This window comes from Sturnus vulgaris, chromosome 15 (assembly GCF_052056855.1).
Source record: "Sturnus vulgaris isolate bStuVul1 chromosome 15, bStuVul1.hap1, whole genome shotgun sequence".
Lineage (NCBI taxonomy): Eukaryota > Metazoa > Chordata > Aves > Passeriformes > Sturnidae > Sturnus > Sturnus vulgaris.
This window is the reverse complement of record NC_142257.1, coordinates 17,852,616-17,874,668: the sequence shown is the minus strand read 5'-3', so window position 1 is coordinate 17,874,668 and position 22,053 is coordinate 17,852,616. Positions and strand designations below refer to the sequence as shown.

At 42.1% G+C, this 22,053-nt stretch overlaps 1 protein-coding gene and 1 long non-coding RNA gene across 10 annotated transcripts in view; one reads left to right on the top strand and one right to left on the bottom strand.

Annotated features, from left to right (window-relative positions):
- Positions 1-10,216, top strand: part of LOC148222016 (uncharacterized) — a 36,219-nt gene extending 26,003 nt beyond the window's left edge. The window contains exon 5 of the long non-coding RNA XR_015807038.1: positions 9,129-10,216. This is a non-coding gene — a long non-coding RNA (uncharacterized LOC148222016). The remainder of the gene's footprint in view (positions 1-9,128) is intronic.
- The window catches only part of LOC106863975 (protocadherin alpha-C1), a 134,480-nt gene continuing 116,173 nt past the window's right edge, over positions 3,747-22,053 (bottom strand). For 8 of the 9 annotated variants that reach the window (XM_088173885.1, XM_088173878.1, XM_088173881.1 and 5 more), the window contains exon 4: positions 3,747-7,609. In XM_088173885.1, coding sequence (XP_088030011.1) covers positions 7,299-7,609 — 311 coding nt within the window. In that variant the 3' untranslated portion in view covers positions 3,747-7,298. The remainder of the gene's footprint in view (positions 7,610-22,053) is intronic. The other variant, XM_088173879.1, reaches the window with a different exon arrangement.

Below are 22,053 nucleotides of genomic sequence, written 5' to 3'. Positions count from 1 at the left end.
GAGCCTGAGCATAAAATAAAATTGGTTTCACCTTTTTTGTGACGTTTGTTCCTTGAGAACAGAAGGAGGTACTTGTGCCTGCCATTTTCAGTGCCATCACCCTTCAGGAAAAGATGTAGCTCATCTTCAGGATTGTGTTTATATTGTGACTGCACTAAAGTAGATTAACAAGAGATTGTTACATGTGGCTTTGGAAAGATTAAGGTGGCTTTTGTGATGCTTGGTGGCTGCTTATATTTGTACAAAGAACTTTCTGAGTCTACAAGTAGCTGGACTAACACAATTTACACACCCTTGGGGTTTGGCAGATCCTCTTTATTGTGTAAACACCCATCAGGAGCTTTGTGGATCATTTCCTCCCATGTCAGTACCTAAGTGTTGCATAATCCCCTTTTAAGCATGTAAGAAGACAAGCAGATTTTAGGCTCGATTTTTCATTATTTTAGGCTTGTCTCTTATCTAGCACACACCTCAGGAAACTTCTGTACTGAAGGTGAAAGGTGAGAGCAAGTTCAGCAAAGTTAAGCCCCTTATCCTGTCACCATTTGGCCCTGGTGCTGGATGAAACTGCTCACAGCTGGAGTTCAGAGCATCTGGGAAGAGCCAGGTGGAAAAAGCTGCTCTAGACAGGTCCTGAGCCTCTTGTGTCAGCCCACAGAACCAGATCCTGGGTCCTCACTGAGCCCAAGGCTGTTTGCACCACGGGTGATGATGAGGAAGCTGGACATCAGTCAGTAAAGGCTTGAACAGGGTAGATAATTTGGGGGTAGATGTGGGAATGTATGGAAGGCCTTAAATCCTACCATGTAGAGTTGATTTAATTTGTAATTGCTCAGCACATCACACCTGAGAGACTTGAGGCAGGATTCTTTTAAACACCTACAGAAGGAAGTTCTCCAAGCTAGGGAGTGATTCATGCCTCCCTCGATGGGGGCTGAGATATTCTAGGGGCTTAGTTCTGATTTTTTCAGTCTAGCTTCCCCCAGAACCACACACATTGCTCCCACTAAAGCTGCACTAAGTAGAATTTAAGCCACAGAAAAGCTGAAGGATTTATCTTACAGGAAAACTATTGCAGGATTAAAAGTCTGGGATGGCTGTGATTGATGTGTTTTAACCATTAATACATCTTGTCAGCCTTGTTGTGCAGCACCATTCCTGTAATTCATGGGCAAGGACTTTCTAATTCTCCTCGGTGCAGCTCAAGTGATGCCAAAACCCTTGAGGTGTTCATAAAATATTGCCAAAGGAGCTGGAATGGGGCTGCCAGAGCCAGCTCTAAAGTTCTCCCATCTCAGTGCTGGAGCCTGAAATCACAGGTAATGCCCTGGCACTGATGCACCACCCACTGCTGAGCTCCCAGGGAGCCCTGCAGGGTCTCACATTTCCTTCAGGTTCAGCTACGACTCCTGCTGGGGTGATATTGGTGATATTGTCACTCTTCACCCAACACTGTGCCCCACAGGTGTGCCCAACACCCCATTCATGAGCCTGTTGCCATGGTGTGCCTGGAGAATAACATTTCCCACCTGGCAGCATAAATGGGATTATCTCCTCAGGGTTCCTGCTTCCCACGGGTCCCCCCACCATAATGAAGGAACAGGGGAGTTGAGGAGTGGAAGTGACACAGATTTAGGGCTGCTCTGCTTGGTGAGAAGGCCAGTTTAGTATTTCTGACCCTCTGTCAAGGTTTTAAAATCTAGTTTTCAAGCCTAGCATGTCTGCTTTGTAATATGCTTCAGACATCAGTTCCTAAATGTGGATGAGTCACTCGCTGTCTTTTTGCAGACAACAGTGACACAGCTCTGGGCACCACTGGCAGGTAAACATTTTTAATATTTTCAAGCTGTGTGGCATTCTGAGAGATGTTTACTTCACCACATCTCTGTCATCTTTTGATGTTAATACCTGTGTCAGAGTGATTTTATGGAGGCCATCCTGGGATATGAAAGGGAATCCATGGTGCAGTGTAAGATCTGCTCTTCCCACCGTGTGGCAGAGAGAATTCTGTGCTACTTCATGCTGAAGGATTTCATTCATTAGTTCTCTGAGCCAGCCTAAGGCACCTGAGCTACAAATATTCTAGAAGTAGGTGCCTCATGTCATCATAGTAGAATCCCTTTGAAAAATCAGATTTTCATGATACATAAGAAGTATTAGCACTGACAGTGGGCATTGAATTATTCTGTACAACAACATAACCATGTCCCAGATTTTTATACGTAGAATCATAGAATGGTTTGGGTTGGAAGGGGCCTTAAATATGATCCAGTTCCACTCTGTTATGGGCAGGGACACATTCCCCTAGACCAGGTTGCTCCAAATCCCCTCCAGCCTGTGCCAGGGCCTCCCCACCCTCATGGGGAAAGATTTTTTTTTCTAACGTATCATTTAAATTGTCAGTCTCCTAGTTTGAAGACATTTCCCTTGTCCTGTCACTCCAGGACGTTGTAAATTGTCTCTCCATCTTTCTTGTCTGTTCCCTTCAGGTCCTGGAAGGCCACCCTGAGCTCAGCCCAAAGCTTCTCCTGTGCAGGTGAACAATCCCAGCTGTGCCAGCCTTTCCTCCCAGCAGAGCTGCTCCATCCCTCTGCTCATCCTGGAGCCTCCTCTGGCCTGGCTCCAGCAGCTCCAGCTCCTCCCTGTGCTGGGGCAGCTCTGCAGGTGGGGACTCACCTGAGCACAGGGGCAGAATCCCCTCCCTTGATGGCCACACTCTGGGATGAGCCCAGGACAAGGTTGTTTTTCTCTGGATACAAACCCCCCCACCCTGCAAATGCAGAGTGGTGACACTGGATCCTCCAGGGATCCCTCTAGGGATCCCCAGAGAGGAGAATGAACCCAGGAGAGTAGAGAGTACAGCATCCCCACATCCAGAGCTAATGGAAAATTAATCTATATGCAATCAATATTGATTCCATAGCGTGCTGCCCGAGGTCAGTTCAATGTGATAAAGCATTTATTTGTGCTGTGCATTCTGTCTGTTCAGTTTTGGTGAGCCAAGCCAGCCACTCAGGCATGTGTGAGGATAATTATGATTCCAGCCACCCCATGAAGCCTTGCACATCCAGGATTTATTATTGCTGTGCTTGGAGCCCTCAGCTCTACTTTCCAGAGGATCTTTTTGCTTCATGCAGATCCAGCTATGTGTGATATCAAAACATTGCCCAGCTGTTCACTCTTTTCTCCTTCAAAAACTTGTAAAGGAAGAAACCAAAGGACTTCAGGGTACACTCATTTACCAAAGCCAAACTTTTGATTCAAGTGATATTTCTGCATATTTACAGGAGCCTTAAAACACAGGACTCTATTCACTGACTTAAAAAGATGTCGAGGAACAGTCAGTAATTCCTAAGCAATCAAATAACAGCAAAACTGAGGAACCTGCTCATTCTTTAGGACTCAAATGAGGAAAATGGCTCAGCTCCTTCCTTAATATTTATCTTACACAAGATCCACAAAACTGCTGCTAGGGGAGAATTGGATTTGGAAAGAAAATTGTACCTGGTTTACTTTGCCCAGTTGTTGACACAAGCAGGTGTTGAATGAGTGAAGTAGAAGCAGAAATGAAAGAAGATTCTAAAATACATCAAAACTACCTGCAATTAATTTCATGACTGATCTTCACATTTGGGAAATGTACTTTGGGTTCTATGTTCTTCCCCTGATGTGAGATGATTGGAAAACTTTTAATGATGTGCAATGACCCATGTACTGAGCAGAAAGAAACTGCACAAGACTAAGTCTTAGAAGCCTAAAGTAAAATGAGAATTTTTTTTAATGACAGGATGTAATTAATATACAACATAGCTCAGGTTTATTGTTATAAAAGCCCAATAGTTTTCATCACTGATCTTGTATGCATAGAAACCAGACTTCCAAAGACAATATTCTCACAGAAAGTATATATGGATTCTGAAAGATATAAAAGTGGTAAAAGGCCCCAAAACTGTAATTTCCTTGTTAGCAAACTCTGCAGTGTATTTTGTCGTGCTCATTTCCTTGTCAGCAGGAGGATTAAAGAATTTTTTTTTTCTTAATTTTTGCTGTTATTGGCCACCTTTGGTTCTCAATTTCCATTGCTGTGTGGTGTTAAAACAGTAACCCCTAAGCTGTGGTGGAAGGTGCAGATTCTGCCCCCACCTACCCCTGGTCCTCCAAACAAAATTCTTGCCAAGGGTTTCTCCTCCTCCTGGACACCCAAAATCAAGGATGTCAGTGGTGTAATTTCTATATTAGTTATGAAATAGCCAAATCTCACTGTAGACATCTCAGCATTCCAGTTGTCCCAGAGGGTCCAAATAAGGAAAAATCTTTAAAAAATCTGGTGAGGTCCCTGACTCAGTCTTCTGAAAACACAGCAAGTGTAGGGAATGTAGGAACTCAAGCCAACCTCTTTTCAAACAATTCCAGCAAGAGCTCCTCCTCTCCTCAGAGAAAAACACTCAGAAAAAAACTCAGAGGAAAAAAAAAACTAAAAAAAAAACTCAGAGAAAACCAGAATTTTTTCTCTGTTCTATCAGCTTTCCATACTGGAATGATCATCATCATTGATAATCACGCTGGAATGATTATCTTCAGATTATGTTTTGTCTCCCAACACATGCAAGCACACAGTCTGAGCACCTGCAACAAAGGCAGCATTGGTAAAATGTAATTTTGTGTTAAAACCATCAAACTGGAGACATTCTGCAGCTCTTGGTTCATTCTAATAGATGCAAGCCTTGGAAAACCAGCTGTGTATGGCCACTAATTAAAAATGAATGAATCAGACTGGTTTGCATAGGGGAAAATGCAAGCACTCAAAAGAAAAACCAATATTCCATTAATATCGAAAAATAATCAAGTGTAGAAGATTCCTGTAAGAATTAAATCTCTGTACTGAATTTTTGCCAGAGGCTTTGAGAGAGCTGTATTATGATGAATACAAAACAACAGTATTTTTTTCTGTGTGTTTAAGCTACCACTGTAACTACACTTGATGAACGTTTTGGGAGCTGTTGGATTAGTCACCAAATTAAAAAAAAAAACATCTAAATGTACTTGCATAGCACATTTGCATAAAAGAACAGTTCCCTCTCCAAAGCTTAAGGCTTTTTTTCTTCTTGTCTAGCCTTTAAAAGTGAATCAAGGATTCTCTTTCTTGAGTAGCACCTTTTTATTGCCAGTAAAAACAAGACTGGTAACAAAAGAAAATTCTAAATAGACCACATGAGGCCATTGGTGGTTCATGCTTTGAGATCTGAATTCTTTTATTAGAGCTTTGCTGTGATGTTTTAAGACTTGCTGCAGGTTCTTAAAAATGAATAGGAATTGTTCTGTTCTGAACTGTCAGCAGTTTGGAAACTTAAAACATCCAGGACATGTCTCAAGAAATCCAGTTGTTCTCTTTGATCCTAGATTAAAGGGCCTTTAGAAATTTCAGAGCTATGTAGTTTCTCACACAGTTCCAATTAACACGACACTTGAGCTTTATTCTGTGAATGTACAATAACGTAGAAAACTCCTTGGAATTCCCTCATCAGCTATATTCTATTTAAAAATACATGTATTGGTTTTATATCAACATCCTCAGCCACATTCAGTACTCCATTTATACCCTCAGGTTTAGTAATTCACAGAACTTCAGCTTCACAGATTCTTACCAATAAATCCCAAAATGCATGCATGGCTTGGTTTAAGAAAGATATTTTACTTGTGTTTCATACACAAAAAAACCTGATAATCAACAGTGGCTTAAAAAATTAACACTACTCCACTTTTCCACAAGTGTACAAAAAAGAAATAATGAATTTACATTCAACGGTAAAGCTTAAAGTCCACTCTAATAATAGTAGCATTGACATTCACATACACAAGCACAGAATAAATATTTCAGGATTCTTATAAGAGCATACAGCATACATACAGTACTTGAATTTTACATAAGGAGTGTTAATAGGATCAGAAATTCATAATCTCATAGAAAAGTAAAACTAAAATCAGAAAAGGTCGTGTGGGAGGTAACACCAAGGTACTGCACAGAGCTAGCAGGTTAGTAAATCCATTTGTGTGAGGAGTTTGCTTCTGCTTCTTCATATTTAGGACAGTTTGTTTGCAAAGGTGTATTCAAAGTGCAGAATAATGCAAAAAAAAAAAAGAAAGAAAAGAGAAGATATTCTTGTATTTATCAACACATGCAAGAGGCAGCCCCCAAGTCACCCGACAGAATAAAGCTGTTATTGGCAAGTGGCCGATATAATACAGATGTTTCAGGCAAATTTTCTAAAGCACTTTAATAGCAGCAATTGTAATTTATAATGGCTCTAGATTGACTTCTGTTTGGGTTAAAGGGCATCATATTTCTTTAACATTTACAGCTATATTTCTTTATAAATAAATATCTCAAATAACAAATAGCATAGTTAATGTTACTTTTTTTCTCTCTTTTGCATAAGTGTTGTGGAAAAACTCTGACCTTTTCAGAGACATAATGTGCAAAATAATGTGGAAATAGGGACACACAGCATCACAGTTACATTCCTGGGATGTCAGCCCAGCCCTTCTTACTCTCTGAGGGCTAGCCTTACCAGGGTAATGCAGGGCTTTAAGGGACATTTTTTCCAATGGCTTGCTTGGTAAAGAGATATAATTAGTGGTGTCTTAAAGAGCTGTAAATGTGAGGTTTCATTTGAAGCAGTGTGTACAATACGTCATGTATAGGAGTCAGTATTTCCACACAGTGACCTCTCAGGATTTGACAAGTCTGCTCAATCTCCTTTCAGACATTTTCTCCCCAGCCTGAACATCTTTGAACATTTGTGTTCATCAGGTGTTTCCTCTGTTGCATATTTACCAGCTCTTCTTGCATTTTATAATCTGATCTCATATCACCTAGCTGACATCTGCACACAAAAATTTCCAATCAGATAGAGGGTGCACAACATTAAAACTTTTAAACCTGTCCTGTAAGTGTCATCAAGACAGGAGCACAGGAACCACAGTGCAGAGTCCAACCTCTCACTGGCTGTACTGTGAAGATTCTCCTTTTCGGCGTAGGAGAAAGGAAACTTGTGTCTGCTTTTTAGATTCTGAAAACAAGCCAGAGTGGAGAAAAAGAGTTAACACCAGACTTAATAAAGCTTTTAAGACAAAACCTGTTAAGCAATTTAGACAGACACTGAATTTCCTGCTGATTTTCTCAAGTCTGTACATACAGGAAATTTGTTAACAGTAGGAAGAAGTTGGGATTTGCTACATAGGAGAAATCTGCCATTATTACAAAAACTGGCTAAGAGGGTTTTTTCAGTATAACTCCCTCACTGGTCACTGTTCTCAGTGGTGCTGTTGCCCTTTTCCTTTTTCTCCTGAGTCTTGTTTCCCTTCTTCTTTTTCTTCTTTTTCTTGGTCTCTTCTTTCTTGCCAAAGGTTATGAAGTCACTTTTGTCAATTTGGCTGTTAGGTGGCTCCTGCCGGATGGAGATGATTGCAGGAGATCCCGGGATAATGAATTTGTCTGGCAACTCACCAGGACCACCTTGTTTGGAATTGCCCGGTCCAAATTTAAAGGTCCAGCTGTTGCTGTTCACACCAGCTCCCACTGGGGGGGACACCTCTCCCGCCTCAGGTTCTGAAAAAGTCAAAACAGCAAGAAAAGCTTAAAGCATCTATAAACACAGGCACTCCGTGAGCAGCAGCTTTCTGTTTGAAAGCTCTGGCTTCGGACTACAGAGATTCTCGCTTGCCTGGCTGCTCATCTGGGGGTTACCCACCGGTTCTTGTCCAGCCTGCTCAGGGTTTGCATGCACTGACCCCACTCCACGTGCTGTTGGGTGCAACAGGCTCTGGATCCCATTTTGTTCTTTTGGATTTGAAGTGTTTTAGAGTAAGAGATCACTGTGATGCAGCCCGTTGTGGTGTTTTATAGCAGGGAACACAAGCACGGGCATTGCATGGCAAAAAGGTGAGTTTGGGGGTGTTGAGGCTTTTGGGACAGGGTTAGAAGAGTGGCCAGGGCAGGGTGACAGCCTTGGCATTATGCACATCCAGGTGGGTATTTTAGCAAACCATCCTGTGATGGATGTGTCCAGGAATCCTCATGCAGGGAAAGAAGGGAGAGTGTCAAGAGGGTGGAATGGAGCCAGGCTCTGCTTGGTGGTGCCAAGGAACAGGACAAGAAGTAACAGGAATGGATGCCCAGGAAGTTCCACCTGAACACCAGGAAGAACTTTTTTCCTGAGCAGTGACTCAGCACTGAACAGATTGCCCAGAGAGGCTGTGGGGTTCCCCTCACTGGACTGGAGATATTCCAGAACCATCTGGATGCAATCCTGTGCCCTGTGCTCTGATAGAACAGGGAGGCTGGGGCAGATGAGCTGCTGTGGTCCCTTCCAAGCTGACCCATTGTGTGATTCTGAGCTGGTGCATCCCAGAGAGGAACCTGAGACCAACCAGCACGTGGGTTTATATGTAGGTATGGATGCAATGTGGCTGAGCAGCAGACAACAGCCCCAGAGCAAACCCAGGGCAGAGATACTGCAGGACTGCTTCCATCAGGGTGCACAGTCTGGTCTCAGAAATATTCATGATCTTCACAGAATCACAGAATATCCTGATAGTCTCTCTAGATCACAGTATTTTATACAGGCAGCTATAAAGTGAAGTTCTATCCCCAGTTTTAGGCTTGTGGAATGAAGCAAGTTTTAATTTTATTTCCATTAGTTTGATTAGATTGAGTTAATCAGATTGAAATGTTTACGTATGTTGGTCTGACAAGGACAGTTTTCTGGCATAACAAAATGCAACAGAATTAGGTTTTCCTATGAGAGAAAGCCTTAAGACTTGGTTGTTTTCTTTCCTTTTATACTTTGAACATTTGTTATAATTTACATAACTCTCAGTTTTGAATAGGAACACTGTATCTATTTTAATGTATCATGGTAAGTGTTTAAACAACTGTGATCAGGGGAAAGCTCAATGTTTATGCACTGATTCTAAATCCCTCAAATCCGAGGAAAACTTTCTTATCCTCACCCTGAAAGCTCTGTAACAAAAAATGGGAGTCTCACCCTTGTAATGCTCCTAGCCACACACAAACCCTCCCAATACCATATGAGCAATTCTAATACCAGTGACCTGATTAAATTCAGCATCATGCATCAGAGATGTCCAGCTGCAGAAGCAAAAATATGTGGGATAAAGAAGGAGATGGGAACTGTGTTGGAAAACCATTTCAGAGGGATTCCATGTTCCTTGGAAGAGGGGATGAGGACACTGGATGGGGCAGAAGAAACTGAGAAGTCCTAGATCTCCTGCTGGTTAAAGAGGGCAGGAAAAGAAAACAAAGCAGACTATCTAGAGGGGGATCCCCAAGGTTTTGTCAGAAAACTTCTGTTTTCTGTGCTCCTGTGCCCCTGCAGCTGTAATGAAGAATGCTGTATTAACTTTAGCAGCTCCTGTATTTATTATTCTTTAATGATTCCTCATCTTCTGTTATGTTGTTTGTACAACTTTCTGCTTTATGGAATTAATGGTGTGTGGTGCATGCAGACATAAGGCTCTCCTTTTAGGTTCAAAAGCTGAAAAGACAAAATTTGCTGCTTGACAACTCTTCTCCTGCCTGGCAGCAAAACTAACAAGGCTGGGAAGCAGGATTCCTTTTTTTAGCTTTTCTGTAGTGATGCAGCAGGTCCATGTTACAAAGCCCAAGAAATGTGTTCACAAAACACATCAGAACCAGCTCTGAACTCACCTGTGTGAGATGTTTGGCACAAAAAATCTTTGGTGTCTCTGAACCTCCACAGCACACGGACATGACATGACTGCTTTTACAATGTGATATTTAATCAAGAACTAGAGGACACTGTACACTTCTTTTCCCCCTAAGATTATATTTAATGATGAAGAAGCTTTGACTTTATGTTCTTTCCAGGAGCTGCTGACGCTGCTTTAGTGACCTTAACCTCTCGAGTCTCAAATAGCTTTTCTGAAGTTATTATTAATGTAAAAGTTCCTCTATTTAATCAGTTGTAGCTTTTCTGTAAATTTCCTATGGTCTTTAGTATCAGCTTCAGATTTTTTATGTTTCCTGTAAGTATCAACCATGTCCTAGAAAGTCCTTTCATAATAAATGCATTAATATGAACCAGCTTTCATTTCTGCTTAATAAATTGTTTTGTTCAGGTACCTTTTATATCACTTTTGTTTCACTGAGATGATAAATTACAAAACTGGAAAATGTGTGTCTTGGCTTTGTTCCAAATTATTAATCAATTGTCTTTCTGCTGCAATACAAAAATGTGAACTTTCATATTCCACATAATAAATTAAGCCCTATTTGACAAATAAATCCTCTCTTTCTCCCAACGAGCCCACACAAAATGCATTCCAAACATTGGCCCAGACCCAAAATGAATTCCAAACATTGGCTCTTTTTCTACTCCTGGTAGGAAAAAGACAGCTGAAGGTGACCTCAAATCATGTTTGACCCACCCTTGCTCTGGCTGAGGAGAACCCTGTAGCAGAGAATAGTAGAAAAATTCCTTTGAAGAGGACAGAGTGAGAACACAGTGGGCTGCAGGGACACCACAGCACAGCTGGGATTGCTGTGCATGGCTGTGCTATTCTGATGTCAGCATAGAAATATAAAATGATACAACGGCCTGAGTTGGAAAGGACCCCAAATACCATCCAGTTCCATGGGAAGGGACACAATCCATTAGTCCAAGTGGCTCCAAGTCCCATCCAACCTGGCTTTAAACACTTCCAGGGATGGGGCAGCCACAGCTTCTCTGTGCCAGGGCCTCACCACTTTATATCCTTCCTAATATCTAATCTGAACCTACTCTCTGTGGGTTTGAAACCATCCCCCTTGTTCTGTCACTCCAGGCTCTTCTAAACAGTCTCTCTCCATCTTTCCTGTGCACTCACTTCAGGAACTGGAAGAGACAATTAGGTCACCCTGAAGCTTCTCTTCTCCAGGCAGAGCAATCCCAATTCTCTCAGCCTTTCCTGGAGAGGTGCTCTGTGGACACACACATTCACAGAGCTGGGGAATTCCAGCTTGGGAATTCTTTTCAGGCCTGGATTTCTCCTGACTCTCAGCTCCATTCCCAGGCTGACAAGCTGACTGCAGCTTCAGTTAGGGAGGAGTCTCCCAGGGTGACAACACGGTGACAAACAGAGTGGAATTCATCACCAACATTAACCCCTGGTGTCTTTCCCGTGGGACACATCCTGAGGTGCTGTCCCAAGGATGTTTTTCCCAATTGTCCAATGAGCTCCTGTCCTGTCCTGGCTGCACTAACACACTTTAAATCCGGGCTGTCTGTACAATAAATTGCCCTTTTTTTCCCCCAAAAAAGAGGTCTGTGTGTGCTGCTGTCCTTTCTCTCTCTTTTCAGTGCAGTGACCACAGTGCTCCAGTCCTCTGATCAACTTTTTAGGCTGAACACAGGACACGGGACAATGGCAGTGACTTCATGTTACCCATTTTACCACACCAATACAGTAATGTGCAAGAATCCAGGGTGTCCCTGAGGTAAAAAATCTCCTGCATGAAACCTCTTGCCAGACTAGTGGGGTGCACATACACATCTGCACTTACTGAAATCTAATTCAGAGCAGGAAAATGACCCTTTAATCTGGTTCTGACTTGGCAAATCAACTCATCACATGAGCTCAAGAACTTTTGTCACAAAAACATCTGACCTCATGCATCCAAACACTGCAAAGCCATCACACCCACCCTGGAACCAGAATCCTGTCACACTGTGGAGGTTTGCTTGCACTTATGTCTGGTTTTATCCCAGCCCCTGAATATGTTTGTTGTCTATACAAACCAAGCATTTTAACACTCCTTAATACTCACTAAGCCAAAGGAAACGAATTACCCTTGCTGCTGTGTGGAGAGCTTGCATACAAAAAGAAACATAGAGAATCTAATGAGTTAATAACCATCATTTCCTACAAGTGGGGCTTCTCCAGTCCTCAGGAAATTTCTCTTCTGCGTGATTTACCTGAAAAAATGTGTCTTTATTTCTACTGGCAGCCTGGAAGGTCACAGTTCAGCTGTACAAACAAAGTTGTATGTTTAGGCATTTCAGATCAAGGATAAATGTCATTTACTACCTAGTTTCCAAGGCTTCCTTAAATATCTCTTCTGTTTTTATCAGCAGGGATTCAACAACAAAAGCTTTCTACTTATGTGTCATTTTACATTTAATAGGATTAATTGTACTTCTCTTGCATATTTTCTGCATCTTTAATTGAATGTTTCAAATTTGTTTATTAAACTTAGAGGAAAATCTAAATAAAACAAACCCCCTGGTATTATTTATAACACTTAATTTAAAACATTACATTTCTTTTCTTCCTACAGCTAGAGGGGGAAGGTTGCCAGAGTTCATACATAAAAGCCCAGAGCCTGGTCATTTCCTGGGGTAATTTATGGGATTACTTTGGACCTTTTCTTTTATTCTCCAGGAATACTTCAGACTTCATGTTCAATGACCAAATAATTAAATTTTTAAATGCTTGCAAGCAGCAGAACTCAAAATCTAGGCTGCACCTGCAGGTCCTGATGCTTCTTTGCCTGTGTGTCTGCAAGCTAAAACAGGAGATGAACTTTTCACCCCATCCCTTTCCTACTCTCTCCGAAATACAAATGTCTCAGTAGACTTTAAATGGAACCCAGAGCAGCAGAGACTCTGCAGTTGAGTAGGTCACATATTTAGCTGGCATGAAAGGACTTCTAGGCTGTCTTTCAAAATACTTCTTTTCCCATCCCGTGACTGCTGTCTGCACAGGCAGACTTACACAGAAAAAACCTCCATATCCTCAGATCACCTATCTGAAAGCTGCAGGGAATAGGGTATGGTGCAGAGCTAATGTTTTTTCTCTTCCAGAAGCATTTAATGGTCATGTGTTGTAGCCCTCTACCTCTCACAGGACTTGAAAAACATAAAAACCTCGGTCAACAGGCACTGGTTCGACAAGCCCTAATTGCTCTAAAACACCTGATTTCCTACACAATGTCAGCTACAGAGGGTCAGGTCTGCCTGGAGAAGCTGGGGCTTCCCCTGGATGCCTGGAAGTGTCCAAGGCCAGGTTGGATGTGGCTTGGAGCAGCCTGGGATGGTGGAAGGTGTCCCTGCCCATGGCAGGGGGTTGGAACTGGAGGAGTTTTAAAGTCCTTTCCAACCCAAACCATTTCAGGATTCTATTGGGATGTCAGAGTCTCCAAGATTTGAGAAAGGCAGCAGGCTGCAGGTGAGTTGTGACCCCTCTCTGATCCTCTCCTGCATGCTCTCAGGATTTTCAGAGGTACCCATGCTCTGTGCAGGAAACTTGGACAAGGTTCCTACAAGGAACCAGGTCCCTAAAATTTAACCTGCAGCAACTGTATGTACCTACATTTCTTTTTCTTAGAGAGTTAAACACCCCTTTCCTAAATCCAGCCACTAGAAATTCAGGCATCCAATCTACCACATCTAATTGAATTCATGCTGTGGTGTATAACAGACAAGCACCCTCAGAAGGCAGTTCAAGCCACCTGGTTTAAATGCTTGGTTTGAGAGGTATTGAATTGGAGACCTTACCACTCTGTCTGGGGACTTTTTTGCTTTCTACAATTCCCTGACAGGAGATTGTGGCCAGGTTGGATCAGTCTCTTCTTTCTGGAAACCGGTGGCAGGACAAGAGGACATGGCCTCAAGATGGACCAGGAGAGATTCAGGTTGGACATTAGGAAGAATTTCTTCACAGAAAGGGTTGTCAAGCATTGGGAGGAGCTGTTCAGAGAGGTGGTGGAGTCACCATTCCAGGTGGTGTTCAGGAAATGACTGGACATGGCACTCAGTGCTCTGGGGACAAGGTGGTGATCAGTCAAAGGTTGGACTTGATATCTTGGAGGTGCTTTCCAACCTAAGTGATTCTGTTAAAAAAAATTCCACATTTTCTTTGTTCCTCTCCTCTCTCTGCTGGAGAGAGCTAATTTTTGGGTAGCTAGTGAAAAAGGAGCTGAATTCTACCCTCAGGAGCCAGGTAAACAGCACCATGGCTCAGCTGGGTGTTGTACTAATGACCATGCCAGAGTATTTCAGAAAAAAAGAAGAAATTTGAAACTAATCTCTTTAACAGTGGCAGCCCCAAAAAATCCTGTGCAACTGTTTGCAACTTCCTCAGCCCTAATCCCTTCATGGGATTTTCACTTAGGTAGGCATTGGCCTCTTCAGTCCAAAAATACCTGAGAGAGCACAGCCACGTTCTTAAGGTTGCCCCATTTCTACCCCTTAAAAGGTCACATTTTAGTTGTGACAGAAATGGCACCAGCACAGCTCAGAACCTCTGGTGCAGAACTCCCGAGTACAGGTGTGTCACTGAGATTTTAAGGTCTTTTCAGATGTGGAATTTGCCAGTGCACTCAGTTGAAGGGTTGGCTTCCACCAGCTTGTAAAACCACCCAAGCTGAAAGGTAATGCCGAGTGATGGGTACAAACAGCCTGAAATTGAGATGTCCCCTGAATTTGGGGCAAAATGTCTGCTGGCAGAACAGATCATCCCTCAGCCCAGGAATCAATATCCCATCAGGTCTGGGCTATCCCATCAGGCCTGCAGTTTCTATCTCAGTGACACTGGGACACCACATGGTTTTTCCCTGACCCTGGGTAGCCCCACAGCTCCAATCTGGTGTTTGCTGAGAACAGGTGGTGCTCACTTCCCACAATGAGAGCTGCCCACAGATCCTGAGTGTCAGCAGCATCTTCTCTACCTCCTATGCCTCTGCTGCTTTCTTCAAGAACCTTTGTCAGAAGAGGGCTAACTCATGTTAGAACAGATGTGTCCCTGCTCAAGGGGGAGAAGAGGAAAGCATTTCTCTGCAGCTCTGTCTCCCTGCAGAGACATCTTTGACTGTGTGACATGCTCAGCCAAGACAGCAGCTTGTTTTCACTCTGTTCCACCCCTCCCCACTCACCCCTTTGTTCCTATCTTTAAAAATTTGGTAGCTCATGGAATAAGAAAATAATTCAGATAAAAGCATTCAATCAAAGCTTCTATTAATATTCAATTTAAAGGAAATAGTTTGCAACGGTCTTTTTCTAGGCAGCAGAACATGAGGACTAAAGCCACTGCAAGATTTGGAATATCCCATCATTAATCACAGCCCCTTCTGTCCGCAGGTCAAAGTAGCAAAACACATTAATTAAATGAATTTGTTTAAAACTGAGATCAGGCAATAAGCAGGAAGCAAATTGCAGGGAAAGCTAGTCATTAACCTGATTTCTCTCTTCCCTGCCTCCTCTGCTGACGCTGTACTGACTGCAGCTCCTGCCTCTGGCAGGCTTAATGAATATTCACCATGATAAAGAGTCTGAAACAGCACATCCAAAGCAAACAGCGGGCACTGAAAAACCCTCTCCGTGTCATTTGGAGGATCTCTGCGGACATTCTGGCTTCACTGATCATCCCTAAGCCTTTTTGGGATTAAAAAGCCCATTTAATCTTTCTCTTTTTTTTTTTCTGAAAAACGAAACAAATCAAAAACTCAAACCCACAAAAAAAAAGAGAAAGTGAATAAAAATCCATCATCAGCACGATAAAATGACAAAAATAGAACTGAAAGAGAGAAAAACTATTCAACCAGAACAAATCTGAACCAGTTTAACTATCACTTTGCCAAACAATCCAAACCATCTCTTTTGACTTTGTCAAATTGGAGTATAAAACAAAAACCCAAATATTTTTCACTCTCTTCCCTCCCATCTCTCTGGAGAAGTGAACAAAATGGAAACTTCTCCTCACCAGGAACCTGCAGCTTTAATCCAGTGCTTGGGTTTAAAGTCAGAACCATTAAACAGGGTAATTATAGCACAGTGTTGTGGGAGATTTGTAACCCCCCACTGCTCCAACATCCAGGCACAAGCAGGGGGTGGGCACGGAGGTCACTTCCAGCTCACTCTCAGGTTACTGTCCACGCTGACACAGACAATTAATTCAACTAGAGATTATTTGCCTCATTATGAAAAAAACCCAATCTTACATGGCTGTGTATTAAAGGAATTGTCTCAGCCATCAAATAGCTCTGCCAGCATACCCTGAGAGATGTGAAAGCATAATTTGATTTATTTGCTACCACAGCCTGCTGTGGCCAGAGCACAGCCCAGGGTAAATGGATTCTCGCCACTGCTGAGGGAGCAAACAGAGCACGGGGTCTGCAGCTCCTCTCACTCTTCTTTGGCTAAAAGATGCTTTTCTTGCCATTAAAATATTGACTTTTTCAGGTAATATCCTTTTACTGCTCTACTTGTGCCCAGCCCTGCTCCCACAGGTTGAATTTTAACTCTTTCCTCCCCAAACTGAGGGTTAATCTGCTGCAGCCCTGAGACTGCATGTGCACACATCCAGGATGTTCCTTATCATCTTTTTATTTCTAATCGAATGCTGGACCTCGGGGGATGCAGCATTGAACGTTTGTGTCGCATAAAGAGGTGATTAGAGAGACATTGCTCCTGCAATATAAGAAAAAATAATTTTGGGGGGTATTTCCCTATGTCTGCAGGCTCACGGTGTCTGTTTTTTTAAGAGTTCATAGCTGAAAAAGACCCCCTCACAAAAAAAAAAATCCAAACCCAAAACAACCGAACAAAAACCCCCCAAATTATTTTAATCTTATAAATGTGTTTTTAATACAGTGTGGGCAGTTAGAGCAGCAGCCATTCTGCCCTTGTTTTAATGCAAACAGGAAACTAAAGAGCAGTGAATAGTGCAGGAAAATTGAAATTGGAGCTGTGGGACTGCTCTGCCCTTGAGTGCCTGGGAAGGGAGTGGGCAGTGGCTGAGAACAAAGTTCCCCTGAAGACCTGAGGTGGGTTGGTCCGATACCACAAAGAAAAGGCTTTTCTTTGCTTGCATGGCAAACCAGGTGCTTTGTAGCCTAAACGCCCTAATTAAATGTCCTTAAACGCCCTAAATTGAACGACTAGAGCAGCAAGCAGCTACCCAGAGCTCTGCTGAAGGCTGATTTTAGGAGTGCTTGGTAACACATCCCTAAAAGGTGCACTTTGAGTCAGATCTTTAAAAATTTTTGAGCTTTGTGCCTCACATCTTTTGTACGTGACCAGGAGCGGGGATGGCACTCGAATCGTTTTCAGGAGGTTGTTGCTGTGGGTGGGGTTTGCCTCTGTTTTATAAGGACATGAAATATTGTAAAGAGAGCAAAAGTCACTGCAGAAGACAAAGCCCTGAATGTCAGGAGGACAGAATATCTGAGCACTGCTTAATCTATATTATGGAAAGCCAATTCTGCTTACTGTCTCCTGTCAAATTTAAACACAAAAATTATTTTATTCTAACACACAAGCCCTTTTATGTGAGAGACAACAGGCTCCCCGAGCATCATAAATCCTGCACTGAAGGTGAAAAGGAGGAAGCATTTCCTGGCTGCTGCTGGAGGCTGTAGCAGTGCCCTGCAGCCAGCCAGCCCCATCCTCCCCTCGCTCTCTGCTGGATGAGCTTGAACTGAAGCCAAAGCACAGAATGTGTTCTTTCCAGGCATCTCCTGCCACTGGAGGCCACTCTGCTTCTACGGGGTGATACAGGATCCACCTGGATTCCTGTGTGCAGCCACATTCTGCCTCATCACCCATCTCAAAGCCTGGCTGGGACTGACCCCCAAAGAAGGAAAATTTTCCTAAAGGGAAGGCAGGATAAAATGTTCTAATGTTGGATTTCTATTTAGGATAGCCTGGAGTGGCAGGACAAAGGGAACAGCTTCAAATTGAGAGAGAATAGGTTAAGATTAGATATTAAAATAAAATCCTTTACTGTGAAGGTGAGGACAGGGTGTCCAGAGAAGCTGTGGCTGCCCCTGGAATCCCTGGAAGTGTCCAAGACCAGGCTGGATGGAGCTCTGAACAGCCTGGGATGGTGGAAAATGTCCCTGCCCATGGCAGGGGCGTGGAAACAAGATCTTTAAGGTCTCTTCCAACCCACGCCATTCCATAATTCTGTGATTCTGTTTTCCTGGACAGACTGGGGTTCATTTGTGTCCATCTTGGAGAGCAAACACTAAGATAAGATAACTGACTTAAATTCAGTCCCTCCCTCCTGCTTCCCCTCAACAAAACTTCATCCATTTCCAGTCTCTGCAGCTCTGAAAACCTTCACACAGGTACCCTTACCTGAGCACAATCCACATGACTGCACAGAGTCCAGCACAGCTCCCAAAACCCAGCGGGGTAGGCAGGAGAGAATCCCCTCTATTCAACTGAGCACAGTTAATAGAAAGACAGTAACTATGGAAACTTGGAGCATCAATTTTAGCCTTTCAAGGCAGAATCTAATTTTAACCAACTAATTGGCTGCTCGAAGTGGTAGTGAAAGAAAAAGGCGACACATTTTTGTCAGTGCTCTTAGAGGCATCTATTTTAAACATGAATGAATGTGTGAGCTTCACCATTTAGAGAGAAAAAGAGAGTAATGGAGCAGGAACACATGAGAAATGGTCTTAGAGATCATTTTTTCAGTCTTTCTTCATCATCTGTGTTTAACATACAGACTTCAACCATTCCTCCTGGGTTGTCACCCCAGTGCCAAAACCATTGCAATCTCCAGGCCACATGATTACAGGGTAAAGTTTTCTGCCAGATATTCTTTAAAAAAAACCCAAACACACAAAGCTTCAGACAGTGAGAAATAAGTTATTCGTCTCTCAGAGGCTGGAGATGGCTCTGAATCTCAGAGATGATACCTGTTCCCTGGCTCCCTCTGGCTCTGATCTCAAATAAAGGGATAATTTACCAGTATTTTATAAATGAAACCTGAGACTGGCCTTTTCTCTATTTATGAAGAGGAAGAAAGGGTAGAATTACTGTTTAATTTAGTTTGATTTTGTTATCCCAAACTTATTTCATAATATTAAAAATAAACAATACCATGCAGGCACATAAAATTCATTTAGACCTACAAAATCCTTTAGCTGACCTACTTTGACTAGTTTATCACTAAACCTCTGCAAAGTTCTCTTCCTCTGAAAGCCAATTAACTAAACACTAACCAATGTCTATTTTGATTCTCTTCATCGTGGCTGTTAGCCAGCAACCTGCCCTAAAAGGCATCTGTCACTCTAATACCTTCCTCAAAATGGGGCTGTAAAACTGAAAACATCAAAGGCCTCCAAACAGACTCTGGCAGTCCCAGCACTCTTTCCCTTCCATGATATATATGTCACATTAGCAGCTTCCTATCATCTCCTGTTAGGATCACATCCCATTATTATCCTTTTTTCCTGATATGGGATGAATGGAGCTAATAATATTCCACATCAGTTAAAAAGGAATCTTAATTAAATGTGATGAGTAAGTGCTAATACAATATGATAAGCCCCCTGGATAAGCATGCTACATAATTCCTCTCTTTTTTCAGAATCTTTTAAACATTCTTCAAGAAGAAAAAGGAGGTGACCTTGCAAATACTCCCCACATCCCTTCTCCCACTGCAGAAATAGTTTTGCTCTTTCAAGTGCTTGCAAGGCCCACATTTGGAGGATTTTTTCTCAGGTTGTTGGGAAATCCAGGTGTTATGACCATCGAGAGTCATCTGGGCCTTTAACTCTTTAAAGCAGATTTTTTGGTGCTGATGAGATGAACCTGCCTGACTGTTCTGGAAGCCTGGACCCATGGAGCCAAATCTTCTGTTTGTCTTCTGCTGCAGATAAAGGTGTCCTCTCAAAGCTGAGCCATATGATGAGTTAGGTTTTCAACGGATTTTTGGATTTGATATCTATCAAATATCAAACCCCAGCTCTGCATGGTTGCTAAAATCCCATTTAAATGTGTTTATGAACCTCCTAACTTGGTCAGTGCTTTATTGCACACAAACTGTAGGTGAGGTGCTGTAAAGGCCATGTAATACTGAAAACAAAATAAACTTAACAAAAAGATAACTTGAGGAGGGGTAATACACAGCTAGGGAATATTAAGGTACATTTACCTAAGTAAAGCTAAAATCAAATTTGTCAGCTGCTCGAAATGGATGGCAGCACTTTGCAAAAGGCACTTTAACAGTTGCAGCTGCCTTTGTGACTTGTCTCAGACTGCACTTTCTTAAATATTCACCAGATGGTGAGTATTAATTCTGGGAGGTTCTTTGAAGTCTAACACACAAAAAGTGGGTAGACCTATCTCACATGATCACTATAACTATTGCAGAATAGACCACTCATAATCTCAGTGTAAGAGTTAGTAAATTATATGCTTTGTATTTCAATATTTTGATTTTAGTTTGATAGCCCCAGTCATGCTTTAAGCCAAGAATTGTTCCCTCAATGGAACAATTGGAGAAATGGCTCAGACTTGTCCTTTCACATAAAATGATGCTTTACATTATAATCAGGAACTGCTCATTTGTTAATGAACTCTCTTTCAAGAAAGGCTCAAGTAATTGTAGTAAAACATCCAAAACTTATTTATTTAATATTCCTGCCATTTCACTTTTCTGAAGGAAATATTAAAAATGGAAGAACTGGCTCGAAACGAACAGGAAGATCAAATCTGGGAAATTAATTATTACACTTAGATTGTAATGGATGTAAAATGGGTATCTGAGAGCAAAGAAGGGGAAATTAACTTTGTTTCCACGTTATTGCTTCATGGAGGCTGATTTCAGAAAAAATCCTACCCTGGTTAAATTGGAGAAAATTTCTTTTACTTGTAATCCCTTTAAATAAGTAGGCAGGGAAAAAAATCAAGGACAGACTGTATCTGGATTGATAGCATAGTTATTTTCCTTCCAGGAAATGTGTCATATGCTCAGGTAACTAGGACAAGCTGTCAAAGAATAGAAACATTTAAAAGATCTTAGTGTTCATAAAGGCTAAAAGGTGATGTTATTGCTTCTCGAATCCTTCACTTCAAAAGGAATTTTAATTTGCCATCTGGTGGAATCCACATGTAGAATGTTTAAAAATTATTTCAGCACTGAATTAAACTTCACACTTTCATTTTCCTGTTGTAATTCAGTGTATTATACGTGTCCATGTTAATTTAAAACTGGGTCATTTGTTTTGAGTTTCTGCAATTCTTGAGGTCTGACTGACTTCTAAATTTTACACATCTGAGTCTACTTTCCCAGCATCTTTTTCAGTCCCACCACTACCTGTCACATCATGGAGGGAAGGGTTTCTTACATTATCAGCTCAGTATCTGGAAGTAGCTGAGTGGGTGCTGTCATGTTGGAACCCTGAACCCTGGGAGTTTGGAATTTTCTGTGCTCTCTGCCACTGACCCCCTGGAGAACACTGCTTGTGACTTGAGGCCTTGGAGAAGGCTTCCAAATTTGAGTGATGGAGTTAAAATCATTGGTGTGTAGTTAGAATAGAAGTGTGTGATTTCACATGGTGAAGGGTTTGGAATTTGAGGTTTTTAGAATATAGTAATGGGTATGGGACAAGATATAAGTCCTTGGGCATCGCCTCATCTTCCTTTTTTTGGTCCTTCTTCTTCCTTCCTCTTCATGAGTTTCAGGTAGTAATTTTTGGTTAAATAATCCTACACTGTGGGTCACAGGTGTTTGGTTTTTAGGTCAAAAGTATCAATAATAAAGGTGTTAGTTCTTTATTAGACTGTTTAGCTTTAAAAGACCTTGTAACCAGCTAAATTCACCTCCACTTTGCTCACTTTTAGCTGGTAGCTAAAAGTGTTGCAAAACTCTCTGTACTTTAGATAAGATTTAATAAACAACCGAGTCCAAATGAGAATTCAGCTCCTTCGTGTTTTTAATCCTGACTCTGAGTAAGGAGAAAAAAATAAAGACAAGCCACTAATTAAGTAATATAACGTATCCTACTACACTGTCACAGAATTTTTAGGATTGGAAGGGACCTCTGGTGATGATCCACTTCAACCACCCCTGCCAAGGCAGGGACACCTGGAGCAGGTGACACAGGAACGTGTCCAGGTGGGGCTGGAATGTCTCTAGAGAGGAACATTCCCTGAGCTCCCTGAGCAGCTGTTCCACTGTTCTGCCACCTCAATGTAATGAAGTTCTTCCTCGTGTTGAGCTGGAACTTTTTGTGTT